This window comes from Mesoplodon mirus, assembly GCF_964341445.2.
Source record: "Mesoplodon mirus genome assembly, chromosome: 6".
Taxonomy (NCBI): domain Eukaryota; kingdom Metazoa; phylum Chordata; class Mammalia; order Artiodactyla; family Ziphiidae; genus Mesoplodon; species Mesoplodon mirus.
Window position 1 is genome coordinate 34,419,106 of NC_138982.1, and position 20,670 is coordinate 34,439,775.

Consider the following 20,670-nt stretch of genomic DNA (forward strand, 5'->3'; position numbering starts at 1 on the left):
AAGTGGCCATACAAAGGGCTGCTCTGAGCCTAATACAGTCCTTGCCTGTGCCCAGATGAAGGTTACATGTGAATGCAAGATGATACAATCTAAATAATTATTACCAAACAGGTTTAGCCTAGGAAAGACTGACCTCACTTGCTAACAATCTGGGTAAAGAATGAGGAGGGATATTTTATTTCTCATGGTGATCTATTTATTTGCATCTAAGATTCAGGTATGAATGGATTAATCCAACCATTGTGTATGGGCTTCAGTTGAACTTAGTATGTCAGCTCTCTGAAAATGATAACAGGATCATTAGGGTGAAGGATCCTAAAAAGTAAAGACACTAAACAGACAAGCTATGTAAATCAAAACATTTTTAGGACTTCCCTGGTGGCACAGTGGTTAAGAATCCGCCTGCCAGTGCAGGGGACACAGGTTCGAGCCCTGGTCCGGGAAGATCCCACGTGCCGTGGAGCAACTAAGCCCGTGTGTCACAACTACTGAGCCTGTGCTCTAGAGCCCGCGAGCCACAACTACTGAGTCTGCGTGCCACAACTACTGAAGCTCGTGCGCCTAGAGCCTGTGCTCTGCAACAAGAGAAGCCACTGCAATGAGAAGCCCACGCACCGCAACGTAGAGTAACCCCTGCTCACCACAGCTAGGGAAAAGCCCACGCGCAACACGAATACCCAACACAGCCAAAAATAAATAAATAAATTAATTAATTAAAAAAAATTTTTTTAAGTTTACTTTTCTTCTATATGAGCATATACCAAATATAGACGGTTTGGTACGTCTTAGAGTAAGAGCCACCTTCTTTTGTAGCTGTGGTATCTCAAGGGCACTTTATTTTGGGGAAGAAAATTTCTTTAGTTTGTACAGAAGTTGTTAATACATCTGAATGCTCAAGGTTTCTAGGGTTTCAATGCTCTTTGTAAAATTTTGGAATCAAAGCCCTAGGATGTCTTGGTGTCTTGGTGTCTACTTTCAGCATTTATTATGATGTTCTTTGTGTTTTTTTTTTTTTTTTTTGCGGTACTTGGGCCTCTCACCGCTGTGGCCCCTCCCGCTGTGGAGCACAGGCTCCGGATGCGCAGGCCCAGCGGCCATGGCTCACGGGCCCAGCCGCTCCGCGGCATGTGGGATCCTCCCGGACCGGGGCATGAACCCGTGTCCCCTGCTTCGGCAGGCGGACTCCCAACCACTGTGCCACCAGGGAAGCCCTATCATGATGTTCTTTGACAGTTAACCTTGTAAGATCAATACAGAATGAATCAGAACACAGATATGCAGAGTCACTTGAGGAACCAGACTGGCTCTCAGGCCTGCACCACTTGATTGTAACCTGTTGGAATGTAAAACTGTATCAGTCAGAACAGGCCAGATGCTTCCTGAGGAAGCATAGGAGATAGAGAATCAAAAGCTGGCAGTCAGTTGGCCTCTGTGATGGCAGTTTCACAGTACAACAATAAATGTTCTTTTAATGACCACCTCAGTCCTGTGTGCATCTTAGTTATCTTGAAATATCTCTCAGGACTGGGTTAGAAATAGGACAGGGGAATGGCCAACAGGTATATGAAAAAGTGCTTCACGTGACCAGTCATCAGGGAAGTGCAAATCAAAACCACAATGAGATATCATCTCACACCTGTTAGAAGGGCTAGCATCAAAAAGACAAGAGGCGGGCTTCCCTGGTGGCGCAGTGATTGGGAGTCCGCCTGCTGATGCAGGGGACACGGGTTCGTGCCCTGGTCTGGGAGGATCCCACGTGCCGCGGAGTGGCTGGGCCCGTGAGCCATGGCCGCTGAGCCTGCGTGTCTGGATCCTATGCTGCGCAGCGGGAGAGGCCACAACAGTGAGAAGCCCCAAAAAAAAGACAAGAGACAACAAGTGTTCGCAAGGGTGTGGAGAAAAAGGGACTCTTGTTGGTGGTATTGTAAATTGGGGCAGCCATTATGGAAAACGGTATGGAGATTTCCTCAGGATATTAAAAATAGAATTACCGTATGATCCAGCAATTCTCCTTCTGGATATATATCTAAAGGAAACAAAATCACTCTCTTGAAAAGACATCTGCACCCCCATGTTCATTGCAGCATTATTTAAAATAGCCAAGACATGGAAACAACCTAAGTGTCCATTGACACATGTATGGATAAAGAAAATGTCACACACACACACACACACACACACAGGAATATTATTTAGCCATAAAGAAGGAAATCTTGCCATTTGTAGCAACATGGATGGACCTTGAGGGCATTATGCTAAGTGAAATAAATCAGACAGAGAAAGACAAGTACTGTATTATCTCACATATGTAGAATCCAAAACACCCAAACTCATAGGAGTAGAGAACAGATTGATGATTGCCAGAGGCAGGGGATGAGGTGGTGGAGGAAATGGGTGAAGGTGGTCCAAAGGTACAAACTTATAAGTCAGTTTTGGGGGTGTAATGTACAGCATGGTGATTATAGTTAACAGTACTGTATTGTATATTTGAAAGTTGCTAAGAGAGTAGATCTTAAAAGTTCTCATCACAAGGAACAAAATTTATAACTGTGTGAGGTGATAGATGTTAACTAAACTTACTCTGGTAATCATTTCACAATGATTACCAAATATATCAAATCATTATATTGTATGCCTTATATCAAAGGCATATATCGAATCATTATATTGTATGCCTTAAACTAATATAATGTTATATGTCAATTATTTCTCAATAAAACTGGGGGGAAAAAAGAAATAGAACAGGGGAGTCTGGTGACTCAAATGTTTAATGATGTAAGGTTAAAAAAGCCTGGTGTCTCCCAGTTTGAATAAATTCTTGGTCTCAAGGCCTTCAGAGGAGAAAACCAGAGTGAGATCCATTTGGCTTTCCCCTTTTAGATAATACTCCTGTACCAGACCTAGCTTCATTCATTTTATTTTATTTGTCTGCCTTTACTCTCTTCATCCACTTTTTTAAAAGTGTCTCAGAAAGTGTACAAAATGTATGAGAGTTAGAAAGGATTCCAGTTCAGAACGCTCCTACCCTACTAGGTATTTAAATGATATTAAAATAGTTATAGTGAAAGTTCCTTGAAGAAATTATAACCATTCCCAGGACTGTCCTTGAAGAGGAAAGAGTAGTATTCTAATAAGAAATGAAAGGGCTAGATAAAGTGTACAGCATAACAATTTGGGGCCCAAGAGAAGGAGTTTGACACCTCATTTCCTCATGTTTTCCTTATCCAGTTTGATTCTGTGTATCCAGTTCTTTTCACTCAATTGCAGCTGGTTTTGAGTTTTTATTGGGTTGGAAGCTGTGTTGAGAAAATGCTGGGAATTTGAGAGGAACCTTGACGATCATCTAGGGCAATAATTTTCAAACTTTTACCCTAAAGTACTTCACATGGTCCAAGGGAATAAGCCAGTAGTTGATTGATTTGGGGACATGTCCTAAGTGGCTCAGTGCAAGCTTAAAACATTTTGTCTCAATTTTAGGTTAAAAAATTAAGGGGGAAAATCATGGGCAATTTGTATTCTTATCCATAATATTTGTGTACAGATATATGTACTTAGTACTGGAAATATAGTTAATAAAAAGTTGTTTTTGGCTTTTTTGTTTGGCAAAAGATTTCTGGTTTTCAGCAAATGCCCTCATCTCTTTATATATTGACCATGTAATGTCATTGTCCAGAAATGGATCTTAATGGGTCACACTCCTAGAAACAGGATTATAGGCTACTTACATGAGGATGGAATGATAGTAGATGAAGATCACCTTACAAAGCACAATATGCCATGTAAATATGAGGGCTTTATATATATATATATATATATATATATATATGCTTGTTTGTTTATTTATTTTGGCTGCACTGGCTCTTTGTTGCAGCATGTGGAATCTTTAGTTGCAGCATGTGGACTTCTTAGTTGCAGCATGCAGACTCTTAGTTGCGGCATGCATGCAGGGATCAAACCCAGGCCCCCTGCATTGGGAGCGCAGAGTCTTACCCACTGGACCACCAGGGAAGTCCCAATATGAGGGTTTTAAAACAAAATCTTAGTGTTCTTTACAACTTCAGTCCTCTCAGAATTGGGTCTTATACTCAAGTAAAAAATTAATAGGGGAGAGAATGTTAGGATGTGGGGCAGGAGGCTTCTTGTCTTAGACTTTCTTTGACGTGGTCAGGATCAGGTACAACAAAGTAACTAACTGTTGGTATAATTGATGCCCTTGCAGGAGGGAGCACTGGCAGTTGCTGGGTAATTTGAAGACTACTGTGGAGGGTTTAGTATCAGCTAACAACCCCAATGTCTGGTCCAAGTATGGTGGCCTGGAGCGGCTTTGCAGGGACATGCAGAGCATCCTCTATCATGGGCTCATCCATGACCAGGTATGTAGATCCCTTCTTTTCTTTTTGTGCCAGATTGGCTGAATCACTTGTTGGAAAGAAATAGTTGCATTAAGTTGTTAGCAGGGAAAAGATGAAGGCAACTAGTCTCTGAGCCCTTGAGAGCAAGACTATAATATATGATAACAAGGAGGAGGATAAGGACAATGATGATGAATCATTGAGATATTCCTCTTAAGAGTATCCTAGGACGTATCTGAGAAATATTTACAGGATATTGCCATTTTTAGACTATCCTGTGAGCATCACTTTGTTGATAACTTGTTGATGCTTGTGAGTGATAGTTTTAGTTATAGCTTACGTTTTCTTCTATGTAAACTTTATTGATGTTGTGTCTTTTCCTAAGTATCCTCAAACACTCTAATAAGCTTTGAGTATTAAAAATGAGTGGAATCTACTAACACTCAATGGTTTCTGCTTTAATTCTCAATGGCAGTTACTCCATTTGCAATGTTTTAAATAAGGTTTGGGTCTGGATAAAATGGTCAAATGGGTCATTGGATCTGATCCTCCTACTTTTTAAAAATCAAACCTCATAAATATGTGCATAATTTGTGTTCCCAAACACTCATGCTCTTCCCATGTAAGGCCTTAGTATTCTTTCCTGAAACTCTTTTTTTCCAAGCCAGGCTTGTCTTTCTTTTTTAATCAGAATTTATTCTCAACTAGCAGTCACACTGGAAAAAATTAATTGGTATTAAGATATTCATAGTTGATAGGATTTAATGTGCTACACTCCCTTCTAAAAATATGTATATATCACCTCTGAACAAACTCTTTAAACCAGTGTTCTTGTAGAGTTTTTTCAGAATTCAGTGGAAAAGTTGGCTTAGGTTAGATTTTCTTTATTCAGAGTAAGTTCTAAAAATGAGGCCCTCTTTCTAAAGAATTTTGAAGATATGGGGAAAATTTTTATCTTTTAAAGAGCTGAATCTTAATGGTCATCATTATTAAAACCTCACTCCAGGAATTTGGAGGCAACATTGTATAGTAGACTGACAGAGTCTTTGGAATCAGAACCTGGATTGAAATTGCTCAGGTCCTTGGGGGAAAAAGTGACATAGTAGTAATAATTATGGATTTTTGAGTCAGACTGCTCTTATTTTATCTCAGCTTCACCACTCTGTGGTATTGGGTAAGTTACATAACTGTTAGTGCTTCTGTTTCCTCATTTGTAAAATGAGGCGATAACACTGGTATGTACTTCATAGGATTGTTGTGAGAATTAAATGAGATAATACCTGAAAAAGCTTTAAAAAGTGTAGTAAGTTGTCTGTCAGTCTTAACTATTAGGTGATATTAACTTTTTTGAGCCTTTTCTCATTGGTAGAAATGTTGATAATATTATTTATATCATAATGTTTGATGAAAAGATTAAATGAAATGGCATACAAATTTGCCTAGCACAGTTCGTGGTACATAGGAAGTAATTAATAAATGTTCCCCTCATTTTTTTTTAAGCTTCAAGTTACGTGTTGTCCTATGAAAAAAATATGACTATTGGAATTTACAAAACAAATAGTTTAACCCACTGCAATCTGGTTTCTGCCTTTACCACTGTTGTTCTTGCTACTGAAGTTTAAGTAAGTCCATGTTACCAAATCCAGTGAACATTTCTCCTTTGAACACTGTCTTGTGTTCTTCACTGTTGAACATCATCAGACCTTGCCTCGTATTGCATTATTCCAATGTTATGGAGACCTTCTCCTACCTCTGTGATCACTCTTTCTTAGTTTATTTCTGTGGAATCTCTTCCTCTCGGATTTTAGTTTTTAATACAGTCCAGTCCTATGTCCTTATCTCTTATTACATTGTACATTTTCTGAAACAGTCTCCTTCACTTGCATTGTTTTAACTGTCACCTATACACTACCTACCCCCAGCTCAGCCATCTCTGCAGAACTTCAGATCCACAAGACTAGCTGTCTGGCTATCTGCTATACATTATCATCTGGCTGGCTGTCCTATAGGCCAAGTACAACATGACCCAAAACAAACTTATTTTCTCTCATAAGGTTGCCCTTCCTCCTGATATTTTTAATACTGATCTGTGGCATTGCCAGCTACTCAGTCTCCCAAGCCAGAATTGGGAACCACGCCAACATGTTTTACAAAAACCCAGTACAAGTTTCCCAGACTGATGACCAAGATAGCTACCAGATTAGAGGCACTGTCATTTAGTGGTTAAAGTACTTTCATCTTGATAGCAAAAAAGTTCTTTTCTTGGCTCTATTACTCATTTTACATTGTCATCTGGAGTAATCATTTTACTATATTTGAAGACAGTTTTACCATCTGTGCCAGAAACAGAATATGTATCATGATGAAATAGTAAAGTCAGTAGAATTCCCAAGTGAAAGATGCTTGGTAAATGCAACACAATATTATTGTTATTGGTAAGTAATAAGATCTGTGAAGGTACCTGGTCAGCAGAATGAAAACTGTTAAAGGATACGGTCACCTACAAAACAGCAGTAGTGTTAGTAAACACAAGCAGAGCAAACCAGACAAATCTGTCATACACACATACATTTAGCAACTACAGGCTCTAGTGGGAAGAAGTAAAGACAAAAGATCCATACCAACTTCACTGCTGCTCAGTTCTGCCTTGTAAAGACCTAAAAATTAAAGTCTGTATTAAGGACTTGTTTTTCCTTTTCATTTCCTGCCTAAAGATTAAGGCTTTCAAAGGCTTCTAGCTGCTGTGTCATCAGGAAGCTATTCTGGGTGTTGTGCTCTTGGAGGGGGGAAGGGATACAGTGATTCATGCTGGCCATATCTCTTCTGTGCTCTCCTAAGGATGTGTTATGGAATGTGAAGTGTATTTTTTTTAATCACTCAGGGCCTTAGGAAACTCTAACATCATGACCATATTCTTAGAGGGATCTCGTTTTCCTTGACATCCTGCATCTGGGCTACCTTTTAGCCTTTCCATAACGCAAGGTATTTGATAACCCCTTTTCTGCTGCTTAGAAATGTGGAGATGCTTAATCCCTGAGATTTCTCAGCTGACTAGAAGTGCAAAGATTCCCCCCACCTTTTCCAACACTAAGAAGAAACCTGTACTTGGCAGTATAAATGGACCAATTTAAAAAATAGCAATAATAACAAAAAAGACCTCTGGGTGTGTGTATATATATATATATATATATATATATATATATATATATATATTTTTTTTTTTTTGCCACGCTGTGTGGCATGCAGGATCTTAGTTCCCCAACGAGGGATCGAGCCGGTGCCCCCTGCATTGGGAGCATGGAGTTCTAACCACTGGACTGCCAGGAAAGTCCCTGTGTATTTCTTTTCTGAATATATAAGTAATATACAAGATTTTATTTGCTGAACATTTGGGAAATACCAAAAAGAGTTTAGAAGAAAGTAAGTTATTACCCATAATCTCAACATCAAGTAATAACAATCACTCTTTAACATTTTGGTAGATTCTCTTATATTTTTCTATACATGTACATGCTTTTTAAAATATTAAGATTATACTGTATCTATTACTCTGTAACTTGCTTTAAAATATTTAATTAAAATAGACAATACAGGGAATTCCCTGGCCGTCCAGTGGTTACGACTCCACACTTTCACTGCTGAGGACCCGGGTTCAATCCCTGGTCTGGGAACTAGGATCCCACAGGCCACACTGCGTGGCCAAAAAAAAAAAAAAGAGAAAATAGACAATACATTTGTATGGTCAAAAAAAGTATAAAACCACATGCAGTAAATATCTTATTTCCTTCCAATCCCATTGGTAACTACTGTATTCTAGTTTCCTTTCAGAGAATTTTTATGCTTATAAGAGCAAATATGAATAATTTTCTTTGCTACACCTTTTGATTTTTCATACAAATAAAAGCATACTATAAACACTACTCTACACCTTGCTTTTTTCACTTGATGTGATTGTAATTCATCCCAATCCATTACGTAAAGAGGTTCTTCATTCTTTTTTACAGCTGTCATTTTATAATATTCCATTCTATGTATGTACCATAATTTATTTAATCAGTCTCCTGGTAATAAACATTTAGATTCCTTCCAAGCATTTGCTCTTAGTAACAATGCTATGCTGAATAACCTTGAGTATAGGTCATTTTGCCCTTTACCATAGGATACTCCTAGAAGTAGAATTCTTAGGCTAAAGGGTATATGCATTTCAGTTTTGGTAGCTATGGCGAAATTGCCCTCCAGAAAGTTTTATCTGTTTACGCCCTCAGCAGCATTGTATAAGAGGATCTGATTCTTCATAACCTTGACAATATAGGGTGTTATTAAACTTTAAACTGTTGCCAATATAATAGGTGAAAAGTTACACTTCTTTTACTCTGAAAGATGTTTATAAGAGCCATTGAAGTATTTTTCTGGGACTTCCCTGGTGGCACAGTGGTTAAGAATCCGCCTGCCAGTGCAGGGGACATGGATTCGAGCCCTGGTCCGGGAAGATCCCACATACCGCAGAGCACCTAAACCCATGTGCCACAACTACTGAGCCTGCACTCTAGAGCCCATGAGCCACAACTGCTGAGCCCACGTGCCACAACTAGTAAGTCCACATGCCACAACTACTGAAGCCCGTACGCCTAGAGCCCGTGTTCCGCAGCAAGAGAAGCCACCGCAATGAGAAGCCCGCACACTGCAATGAAGAGTGGCCCCCGCTCGCTGCAACTAGAGAAAGCCCACGTGCAACAATGAAGACCCAACACAGACAAAAATAAATTAATAAAAAAAAAGGATTTTTCTGTGAACTTTTCCCTGTATTACCCCCATTTCCTTAGATTGTCAATCTTTTCCTACAGATTTGTAGAATCTCTTTATTTATTAAGGGAATTAGTTATTTGTCTGTAATGTGTATTGCAAATATTTTTTCCTAGCTTGTCTTTTGACATTTCTTTTTGTTGTTGTTGTGTTTTCTTTGAATTTTTGAATTTTATTTTATTTGTTTTTTTTATACAGCAGGTTCTTTTTTTTTTTTTTTTTTTTTTTTTTGCAGTACGTGGGCCTCTCACTGTTGTGGCCTCTCCCGTTGCGGAGCACAGGCTCCGGACGTGCAGGCTCAGCGGCCATGGCTCACGGGCCCAGACGCTCTGCGGCATGTGGGATCCTCCCAGACTGGGGCACGAACCCGTGTCCCCTGCATCGGCAGACAGGCTCTCAACCACTGTGCCACCAGGGAAGCCCAGCAGGTTCTTATTAGGTATCCATTTTATACATATTAGTGTATATATGTCAATCCCAATCTCCTGATTCATCCCACCAGGACCACCCCCCCCCGCCCCCGCCACTTTCCCCGCTTGGTGTCCATACATTTGTTATGGTGGCTTTTACTATACAGAAATATCGGATTTTTAGTAAGTCAAATTAATCATTTCTCTTAGGGCTTCTGGGCTCTGTTTGATGCTCTAAAGGGGCTTTCCCACTATACAATTATTAAAAATGTTTCTCCATGGTTTCTTCTATTACTTTTATGGCTTAATGTTTTACCTTTAAACCATTCTATCTGTAATTTATTTTGAATATACTTAATTTCCTTGGCACATGGATCTATTTCTGGATTTCTGTTATGGTCTGTTCTCTATTTGTGTGCTATCACCACTCAGTTTTAATTATTGTAACTTTTCATTATGGTAGGAGTAGCCCCTCACTCATATAGCATCTTTTGTTGTTGATTTCCCCCCCCAACATTCACCTATTTATCATTTTATTTTCTTGTTAACTACATTTCATTTTTTGATAAGGACAGGAAGAGCCTTCTTACACATGACCTGGATCATTAGCTGATTGATTGAGGGAAATTAAACATTGTTAAAATACATCACTCAAACATTTTATTTTAATTTAAAACATCCTAAATTTACATTTAATTAACAGTCTTTGGGTATAGGGTCAAACCTCTTCTGTGAGAATTAATCCACTGATGGAGTTCCATATCATCTTTCTTGTATAAATTACACCCATAATACATCATACAGGACTTCCAGCTTCCATTTCTTTATGTTGGACTAGCAATTTAAAGATCCTGTAATATGAATATAAAACATTCTACATTTTTAGGCTTTCTCCCCACGACTTTGAAATTGTCTTGTCCCTACTTAATTTGACATCAAGTTTTTATTGAGGTTTTTGTGTGTACATAAGTAAATTGCTGGATCATATGGTAAGAGAATCTTTAGTTTGAAAGAAACTGCCAAACTGTTTTCCAAAGTGGCCATACTATTTTGCATTGCCACTAGCAATGAGTGAGAGTTCCTGTTGCTCCACATTCTCACCAGCATTTGATATAGGCATTGTTCTGGATTTGGGCCATTCCTTTTTTTTTTCCTCCCCTTTGGGCCAATTTAATAGATGTGTATTGTGTTGTTTTAATTTGCATTTCCCTGATGACATATGATGTGGTGCATTTTTTCACATGCTTATTTGTCATCTGTATATCTTCTTTGGTGAATTGTCTGTTAAGGCCCATTTTTTAAATTGGATTGCTTGTTTTCTTATTGCTAACTTTTAAGAGTCCTTTGTATATTTTGGATAACAATCCTTTATCAGTTTTGTCTTCTGCAAATATTTTCTCCCTGTCTGTGGCTTATTTTCTCATTCTCTTGACATTGTTTGTCAGAAAGCAGAAGTTTTAAATTTTAATGAAGTCCAGCTTACCAGTTCTTTCTTTCATGGATCATGCCTTTGGTGTTGTATCTAAAAAGTCACCACCATACCCAATATAGGTTTTCTCCTATGTTATCTTCTTGGAGGGTTATAGTTTTCCATTTTACATTTAGATCTGTGATTCATTTTGAGTTAATTTTTGTGATGGGTATAAGTGTTGTCCAGTGTTTCAGCACCATTTGTTGAAAAGACTATCTTGAAAAGACTATCTTTGCTCCATTGTATTGCCTTTTGCTCCTTTGTCAAAGATCAGTTGACTATATTTACATTGGTCTATTTTGGGGCTCTCTAGTCTGTTTCACTGATCTTTCTGTCTGTTCTTTTGCCAATACCACACTGTCTTGATTATTGTAGCTTTATAGTAAGTCTTGAAGTCAGATAGTGTCAGTCCTTTTTGAAGAAAAACATTTTTCTTCTCCTTCAGTATTGATTGGCTATTCTGGGTCTTTTCCCTCTCCATATAAACTTTAGAATAGTTTGTGGATATCTACAAAATAACTTGCTAGGATTTTGAATCAGATGCATTGAACCTATACATCAAGTTGGGAAGAACTGACATCTTGACAATATCGAGTCTTCATATCCATGAACATCGGTTATCTCTGCAACTTAGTTCTTTAATAGCTTTCAGCAAAGTTTTATAGTTTTCATCATAGAGATCTTGTATATATTTTGTTAGATTTATACCTAAGTATTTCAATTTGGGCAGTACTAATGTGTATGGTATTATTGTGTTTTTAATTTAAAATTCCACTTGTTCATTGCTGGTATATAGGAAAGCAGTTGACTTTTATATATTAACCATATATCCTGTGACCTTGCTATAATAACACTTACTAGTTCCAGGAATTTTTTTGTTGTTGATTCTTTCGAATTTTCTACATAGGCAGCCATGTCGTGTGTGAACAAAGACAGTTTTATTTCTTCCTTCCCATTCTGTATTCCTTTTATTTCCCTTTTTTTTTTTTTTTTTTTTTTTGTCTTATTGCATTACTGGCAAGGTATTTCCTGACTTCAGGGACAAAGCATTGATGGAACCAATCCAGAAAAAGGGTTCTTGTTGTCTGGGCCTTCTTGTTGTACGACCAAAAGACTGGCAGGTGGTGTTTATCTTTTCCCTTCAAGGCTTGAGGGTTAGCAGCTTCATAGATAAGGGCAATTCTGATCATAAACCCAACTGCATTTGCACAAAACAGTGGAGTAAGCCTGTCCCTTCCTTCTTAAATCCTGGTGCTCGCTTCTCTTCCTTACTAGTAAATGTCCTTTGTGACATTTTTTTCCCAGATAGGGCACTTTCATCTGCATTAAGAACCTGTTCAGGCAGATATCCTTTCTCCTCAATTATTTTCTTAATGGTGTCTGTGAATTTGTCTGCTGCTTCTTGGTCAGCAGAAGCTGCTTCTCCAAACCTCTCTCTAAAATTTTCAGAGCATCCTTTTCAGGCATTGAATTCCCTAGCTTTAGATCCTCCACCTTCTTTTTACTTTCAGTTGTCACATAATGACTTTGCTTTTTCTTGAATCATATTAGAGTCCATAGGTATGCCTTCCCTATAGCAATCCTGTACCCACATAAAAGCTGAATTTTTCAATATGAGATTAAAAGGTATTTCTCAAAAAGTACAAGGTTTTTGTGCCTGCAGGAGTAGCTGCAGGCACAGCTTCACGAATTTCCTTTTCTTTTTTTACCATGATCCTTTCACTGGATTCACTTATCTTGAAATGGTGGGTAACTGCAGCTGCAGGCCTCAATCTATGGTGCATATCAAGCAATTCAGCTTTTTCTTATAATGTCATGACTTCTCTCTGCTTCTTGGGAGCACTCCCACCATCACTAGTAGAACTTCGTATGGGTCCTCTGGTGTTATTCAGGGTCTTTGGTATTACACTAAACACAATGGAAAATACACAAGAGCTGGGAAAGGTCACTTTTTACTGCTGTATGTAATTTACTGGAGAGACGAACTGCTCATACAGAGATGATTAGTGTCACACGGCATTTTGAGTGGACACTCACAACACTTGAGCTCACAACAGTAACAATAGGAGGTGGCTACAAAATTATTATAGCAGTACATAATTGCATAAAATTAACTACAGTTAATTTTATGCAATTATTTAATACTACTTCTTAACGTTTGTTTATATTTCTCTTTATATTTAACTTTATGTTAAAGTTTTGATAAACTTTAACTTTTTATAATAGGTTTGTATATATTTTATGGTAGTAAATGATAAAATAGGATAACATCTACCTATATTTTATGCATTCATGAGATCTCTAACTTTCCTAATTTTTTCAATATTTCTAGGCTATGCAGTTCATCTGCAATTTATTTTCAAATTGTTGCAAATCTCCAATAAATTTTCCAATATACTTATTTTAAAAATCCACTGATAAGAGGACCCACCGTTCAAACCCGTGTTGTTCAAGGGTCAACTATATAGCCTTCTATATCATATGCATTGTATTACCTCCTCAAAAGAACAATTAAAATAATTTTTAACAATTATTCTTTAAAAGGGTGAACATCTGTATGTATTCCTTTTATTGCTGCTGAGAACCTTTGTTGAGGCAAGGGAAGGTTAGGCTTTGCTTTTTTTTTTTGGCCATGCCGCACGGCATGTGGGATCTTAGTTCCCTGACCAGGGATCGAACCCACGCCCCCTGCATTGGAAGTGTGTGAAGTCTTAACCACTGGACCGCCAGGTAAGTCCCAAGTTAGGCTTTTCTTTTTCCTCTCTTTGAATGTCAGTACGAGAACTAGATGTGGTCCAAAATGGTAACAATTTGTTTACCTTCTGTGTCCCCGAAACAGGTGTATTGCCGCCAGACTGATTACTGGCAATTCGTGAAAGACATCCGCTGGCTCAGTCCCCACTCAGCCCTTCATGTGGAGAAGGTAAGAAGAGGTGAAGGTAACCACAAGGCTTTGATGTTTGATGTTCTGTATGAAGAGTCTCCTAGGCTAGAAGGATGGCATATGTCAAGTTTCCTGTTAACGGAGGAGAGGAAATTATCCCTGTAGGACTGATTTGGAGGGGAGGATGATTTACTTTAAAAAATAAGCTTTGCACACCCATTGCTCTAGGCCACTTTCCCTCCTCTGGGAAAGACCTGAAAAAATTTTGTTATTTTCAAAAGATTTGCAAATATGGGACCAGAGTGAAGCTTTTCAAAATCTAGGACAAATGGCAAGAAGTTTCCTGAATGGTTGGGGGTAAGTAGGACTGATATGCTGATGACTGTTTAGGGAGAAGAGGATGCACCAAATAGAAAAAAAATGTGAGCTTTCTGGGGAACAGTGTCAAATGGAGCCTAACATGCTCCCGACAGCATTGGAGGGTAGAGTAGCACTGTACTCTTCCGTCCTCTCAGCTCAGCGTAATACCCCTGATTCCCAGCCAGGGACACAGAGCTCCAGGAGGTTAGGTGACTTGGCCAGAGTTACACAGCTAGTTCCACATCAGTCACAGCCAAAGTTATATATTTATTTATTTAACCCTTGCCTATGGAAACTTTCAAATACGTTCAAAATTAGAAGAGTGTAATGAACCCCAAAATATCCCCCATCTTCAATACTTATTGATTCATGACCAGTCTTGTTTCATGTATATCACACCCACTGACAGATTCATTGCCAAGGTGATGTCTGGAAAAGTAACTTATTTTTTTTGTGTGTGTGTTTGTTTGTTTGTTTTTTGCGTTACGCGGGCCTCTCACTGTTGTGGCCTCTCCCATTGCAGAGCACAGGCTCCGGACGCGCAGGCTCAACGGCCATGGCTCACGGGCCCAGCCGCTCCGCGGCACGTGGGATCTTCCCGGACCGGGGCGCGAACCCACGTCCCCTGCATCGGCAGGTGGACTCTCAACCACTGCGCCACCAGGGAAGCCCTTAAGTAACTTATTTTTAAATGATCAGGGAACCAGATCACAGGGTGTCACTCTGGCCTTTTTTGTGAGAAAAGCCCAGAGCCCAGTGATTTTCTTACATGGATTTTTTTGTCCTTATCACTTTATTTTTCCCACCAAACCCCCCTCTAATTTTTTTTCTCTAAAATATATTGTGGGACTTCCCTGGTGGTGCTGTGGTTAAGAATCTGCCTGCCAATGCAGGTGACACAGTTTCGAGCCCTGGTGCAGGAGGATCCCATATGCCGCGGAGCAACTAAGCCCATGTGCCACAACTACTTAGCCCATGTGACACAACTACTGAAGCCCGCGCACCTAGAGCCTGTGCTTCTCAACAAGAGGAGCCACCACAATGAGAAGCCCGTTCACCGCAACAAAGGGTAGTCACTGCTCGTCGCAATTAGAGAAAGCCTGAGCGTAGCAACAAAGACCCAACGCAGCCATAAATAAATAAATAAATAAATAAACAAACAAACAAATAAATTAAAAATATATATATATATTGCTGTAGTCATTTCCTCTTAGAAACTGCCTGCAATTGCCATCCATACATTTTTTGCAGTGATCCTGAACTATGAGACTTAGCTTTTAGAAACAGCCAATAGAAGGAAGTTCCAAATAGAGAAATGCTGTGGCGAAAGCCAACAAGACGTGCTCAGCTGATTTATCTTTGGTGAAGAATATTTGGGGGCATTTTTCCTAGATTTTTTTACCCCAGGTTTTTCTTGCATTCTTTTCTGGAGGCTACCTGAAATAGAGGACTCTGTGAGGGAAGCTGAGATGTCAAGTTCATTCTTCCTCTGAATACCCCGAGAATAGATGCCTCTTTGGAGTTACAACATAAAGAGACAGACGCAGCAGCTTTGTCCTCTCCAGGAGCTGCATATCACATCTTAACTGCTTAGTCCCTTTCTAGTGGCCCAAACCAGCAGTGGAGCCATTAATCCTTTCCTTCCCTCTCCTTCCTCTATAACCTGTAGGTGTTAGCTGGAGGGCAAATATCTCTGATTACCTCCTCTTACCTGTCTCAATTTAGTTCTCAGGTCATTAGGCCTCAATCTTGCTGGATTTACCAGGAAGTATATATTTTTTAAATTAATTTATTTATTTTTGGCTGTGTTGGGTCTTCGTTGCTGCACGTGGGCTTTCTCTAGTTGTGGCAAGCGGGGGCTATCCTTTGCTGTGGTGTGCGGGCTTCTCACTGCGGTGGCTTCTCTTGTTACAAAGCACAGGCTCTAGGTGTGCGGGCTTCAGTAGCTGTGGCACATGGACTCAGTAGTTGTGGTTCGTGGGCTCTAGAGCACAGGCTCAGTAGTTGCGGCACACGGGCTTAGTTGCTCCGCGGCATGTGGGATCTTCCTGGACCAGGGCTTGAACCCGTGTCCCCTGCATTGGCAGGCGGATTCTTAACCACTGCGCCACCAGGAAAGCCCTGGATGTATATTTTGACTCATGCTTCTTTGCCTCCTAGTTCATCACCTTGCAGGAGAACGGCCAGAGCAGCACTGACGGCATGAGTGAGCGTGCCGTTGCGGAGCTGTGGCTGCAGCATAGCTTGCAGTGCCACTGTCTCTCAGCCCAGCTCCGACCTCTGCTGGGGGATAGACAGTATATCAGAAAATTCTACACAGGTGGGTAGAGGTCACATAGCCAGTACTGGTACATGTACTTCCTCATTCTCTTCTACTTTACTCTTCCTTTATAGACCCACTGTTACCCCAGGGTCTCATACTTTTACTTGATGCCATAGAGATCCTAATCAGAAACATGTATCTAGTCTTCTCTCTAACTTGCTATGTAAAATGCAGTCAAGCTTTATGCTAAGGTATTTCCCTACTCCCATATATGCAAATCAGTAAGAGTAACTACTATTTACTGAGAGTTTCCTATGTTCCAATCACTGTTATATATTTTTTATACATATATACCTAACAGCAGCCTTGAGAGTTCGGTATTAATACCCCTATTTTCCAGTCAGGGAAGCAGAGCTCAAGGAGGTTAGGTGACTTGGCCAAAGTCACCCAGAGCCAGAGTTCAAATCTGAGTCTTTCTGATTTTGAAGCCTCTTGTCATGGCCTCTGCTATACTGCACATGATTTAGCCTCTTCTGTACCTTATTTGTCCCTAGTTCCCCTCTGTCCACAGTGGTATGATTCCCCTCAAGTCATCTTTGCCTTTTCCCTCTTTCCTTCCCTGAGCTTCTCCCAGGGCCATACAGGGAGGCTGAAGTTCTCCCTAATGGGCTCCATCATTGCGGTAGTTTTCTCTCCCCAGATACTGCTTTCCTGCTAAGCGACTCCCATGTCACGGCCATGCTCCAATGCCTAGAAGCAGTGGAACAGAACAACCCTCGTCTCCTGGCTCAGATTGATGCATCTATGGTAAAGTGGCCAAAGAATTATGTGTCTATGTTCTGGCCTCCTAGACCTCACCATGATGTAACCGCATGTAGCAAACTACTTCACTTAGGCAATTGTGAACGGAAAGGCTTTCATTAAAAATAAAAACAAAAAATCTTAGAAGAGGAGGTACCATTAAGTACCTATTGAAGTAAAATGTCTATTTGTAAGTAAGCTTAAGTCTATTTGAGGAGGGAGGTGTCTATTTTTTTAAATCCTTAAAAAAATCTGTAGTCTGAGTAAGCACCTCCTTAAGGGCAGGCTTGATAAAATGCTAGGGAGAGGAGGGATGATTTTGAGTCAGGCTGACTATAGATAGGGTGTCAGATGTAGTGTGGCCTGATGTTACACAGGATCATTTTTGTCCAAGAAAATTTTGTTGTTTTATGTTGCTTATTATTAACTCTCTAATTCACTCATCCCGTCACTAATATCAGCGCCTCTGCTAGAAAGGAATCACAATTCCTATTTCTTTTGTGAGGGATCCCCTATCTCTCCTGGTTTTTCAATTTCGATTCTTGCTTACCATCTATTGAATACTTTCTACGTGCCAATCATGGTGCTATGCACAGTACATGCATCATCTCATTTAATCCTCAGAACGCTATAAAGTAGGCATTAATCTCATTTCATAAAGGTGGCCACTGAGGGACAGAGTAGATAAGTCACTTGCCCAAAGTTTGGACCAAATAACTTGTAAGTGATAGGGCCTGGATTTGAGCCCCAGCGTATCTGCCTTCTGAGTGCATAGTCTTAAGCACTTTGCTGTACTGCCTCCATGATAAGCATTCCTGGTCTGACCACCTAGGATTCCAGTGCAGAAGCTGTGGTGTATGGCAGGACTTTGAAGTTTCAAAGCTGTATGCTCTAATAGAGGACACCTATGCTGTATCTACTGGCCCGGGCTGCAGTTCAGGCCTGCTGCCAAAGGCCAGTTCCTACCAGCGTTTCTGTAATGCTAAGTGCTCCTCTTCTGAGGGCCTCTATCCTTGACCCTGACACATGTTTTTTTTTGCAGTTTGCCAGAAAGCATGAGAGCCCGCTGCTGGTGACAAAGAGCCAGAGCCTGACAGCTCTGCCTGGTTCCACGTACACCCCTTCAACCAGTTATGCTCAGCATTCCTACTTTGGGTCCTTCTCTAGCCTCCACCAATCCATACCCCACCATGGCTCAGGTATGGGGGCAGCAAGGGGTAGTCAAGACATGTATCCCCAGGCCTGGAAAGCAGAGGACTTAGTGGGTGCTCACAGGCTGGCTATAGATAGAGCCTTGGGTTGATGCAATTTGTCAAACTTCATGTCTTAATATGGAAATCTTAAAGAGGTATATAGCAACTAGCCTAAGATAATTCAGTAGAATCATTAAAGTAACAGAGGCAAGAGATGTTTTTAGTTTCCCCTGGGTTTCTAATCCGCATTGCCAGAAGGCATTTCAATAATAATAGCTAACATTTATTCAGTGCCTGCCATGTGCCAGGCTCTGTTGTAATCAAGTTGTATATGTTATCTCGTTTGACCCTCAAAACAGTCCTACGAGGTAGGTGTTATTATTATTGCTCATGTTATAAATGGGGAATGCATACTAATAAGCAATGAAGCCACTGTCCCAAGAGCTTATGCTTTTGGCTTAGCTGCTTCTAAGTAATTTTTTGCTTACCTTGAACGATTTAGCCTTTTCTGACGTGACACCATGTGTCCTGGGCACCCAGTAACAATGGGGAGTTTGGTCCTTAGTTGAGGAGAAGCCCTTCACAGGTACCAAAAGCTTCCAGCTCACCTTTCCTTTCCCTTTCTTTTTGTATCCTAGAAAGAAGATCTACTTCCTTTTCACTCTGTGGCCCATGCCAGAAACCTCAAGAAAGCAGAGGACATGTCTCGCCAGCAGAGGATCAAACCGTCCAAGCCCCTCCGCTTCCGATCTCTGCATTAGCTGGGGACTCCCCCTCGACCCCAAATGAGATGAGCTCCAGCACTGTGACCAGCCCCTTAGAAGCACCCTGGGTCAGCAGCCAGAATGATTCCCCAAGTGATGCCAGTGAGGGGCCTGAGTACTTGGCCATTGGCAACCAGGACCCCCGAGGCCGGACCGCCAGCTGTCAGAGTCACAGCAGCAATGCTGAGAGCAACAGCTCCAATTTGTTCTCCTCCAGCAGCTCCCAGAAGCCAGATTCTGCTGCTTCCTCTCTAGGGGACCAAGAGGGAGGTGGGAAGAGCCAGTTGTCCAATGTCCTTCGCAGGTCTAGCTTCTCAGAGGGGCAAACACTCACTGTCACCGGTGGAAGAAAGAGGAGCCATACTCGCTCCCATTCGGATACCAACATTGCCTCCAGAGGAGCCCCAGGTAATGATAACCACCAGCCCGTAGCCAGTAAGGCGGCCTCCTGAATTTCAGGTGGAAGGGAGAGTTTGTTCTCAAGGGTCTTCAGATGGCAGAAAGAGAAGTTATGTTTCTGATGATATGAAGAGTATATTGCTTATAATGAAAAAGAGAAGTTTGTAATATAATGTGGATACCTAAGAAATCTCTCTGAGACTATTTATGTTTGTTCCTTTATACATTGCTAAATAGTAAATGCTTTCCTGGATTCTTTCACTGGTTCTTTAGCACCAGAGGATAGTGTGACTAATCACAGTCCAAGTTTTAAATGCATCTCTCAGACAGAGGGAAAGTACTAATGAGCTTCAAAAATAATCCCATTAAATTCCTTCCCTTCCTGTGATTCCTGAGAAGTTTGGTCAGGATATAATAACAATAAGAGAGAGGCAAACTGATGTTAGGGTTTCCTTATTAACACTAGAGATGTAGTGAGTATGGGGTGATGGGACCTAGTAAACAAGTAAGTGGGGTTGACTGCTCCATCACTAGTTCAGGTTGAAAGGCAGTCGGGTAAGGAGGCCTTGGCTACTAGGACCTCCTTCACACAGACACCAGCTGCTAGCAGAGAGCACCTTAGGCATGGCCAAGGTGGTGTCATTGCTTTTGCCATTTCCCTACTATCATCTTTCCTAGGTTGTTGGTGTCTGGAAGGCTTTGGTTGGGTTTCATTTGTAAGAGCATCTCCATAAAAGCAAGTGGAAGGCCAGTTTGTGCTCAAGGCCAGTTCTGGGTGGAAAAGCCTCAGAAATAAGATATAAAAGTAAAGTATAAAAAATTAAGAGCAAAAAAGGAAGATTTCCTTTTACAACTAGAGCTGCTATTGATTTCTCTTTATAATTTCTAAAAGGTGAGAGCCAAGGCCTTCATCTGAAACTTCTGAATTGCAAACTTTTGTCTCTGTTTTCCCCTCAAGAATGTGGTTTGG

At 40.5% G+C, this 20,670-nt stretch overlaps 1 protein-coding gene across 2 annotated transcripts in view; it reads left to right on the forward strand.

Annotated features, from left to right (window-relative positions):
* Positions 1 to 20,670, forward strand: part of RUBCN (rubicon autophagy regulator) — a 57,307-nt gene that overhangs the window by 12,484 nt on the left and 24,153 nt on the right. For both annotated transcript variants that reach the window (XM_082625290.1, XM_082625291.1), the window contains exons 2-7: positions 4,220 to 4,373; positions 13,876 to 13,959; positions 16,441 to 16,600; positions 17,244 to 17,350; positions 18,387 to 18,543; positions 19,176 to 19,709. In XM_082625290.1, the coding sequence (XP_082481416.1) occupies positions 4,220 to 4,373; positions 13,876 to 13,959; positions 16,441 to 16,600; positions 17,244 to 17,350; positions 18,387 to 18,543; positions 19,176 to 19,709 (1,196 nt within the window). The remainder of the gene's footprint in view (positions 1 to 4,219; positions 4,374 to 13,875; positions 13,960 to 16,440; positions 16,601 to 17,243; positions 17,351 to 18,386; positions 18,544 to 19,175; positions 19,710 to 20,670) is intronic.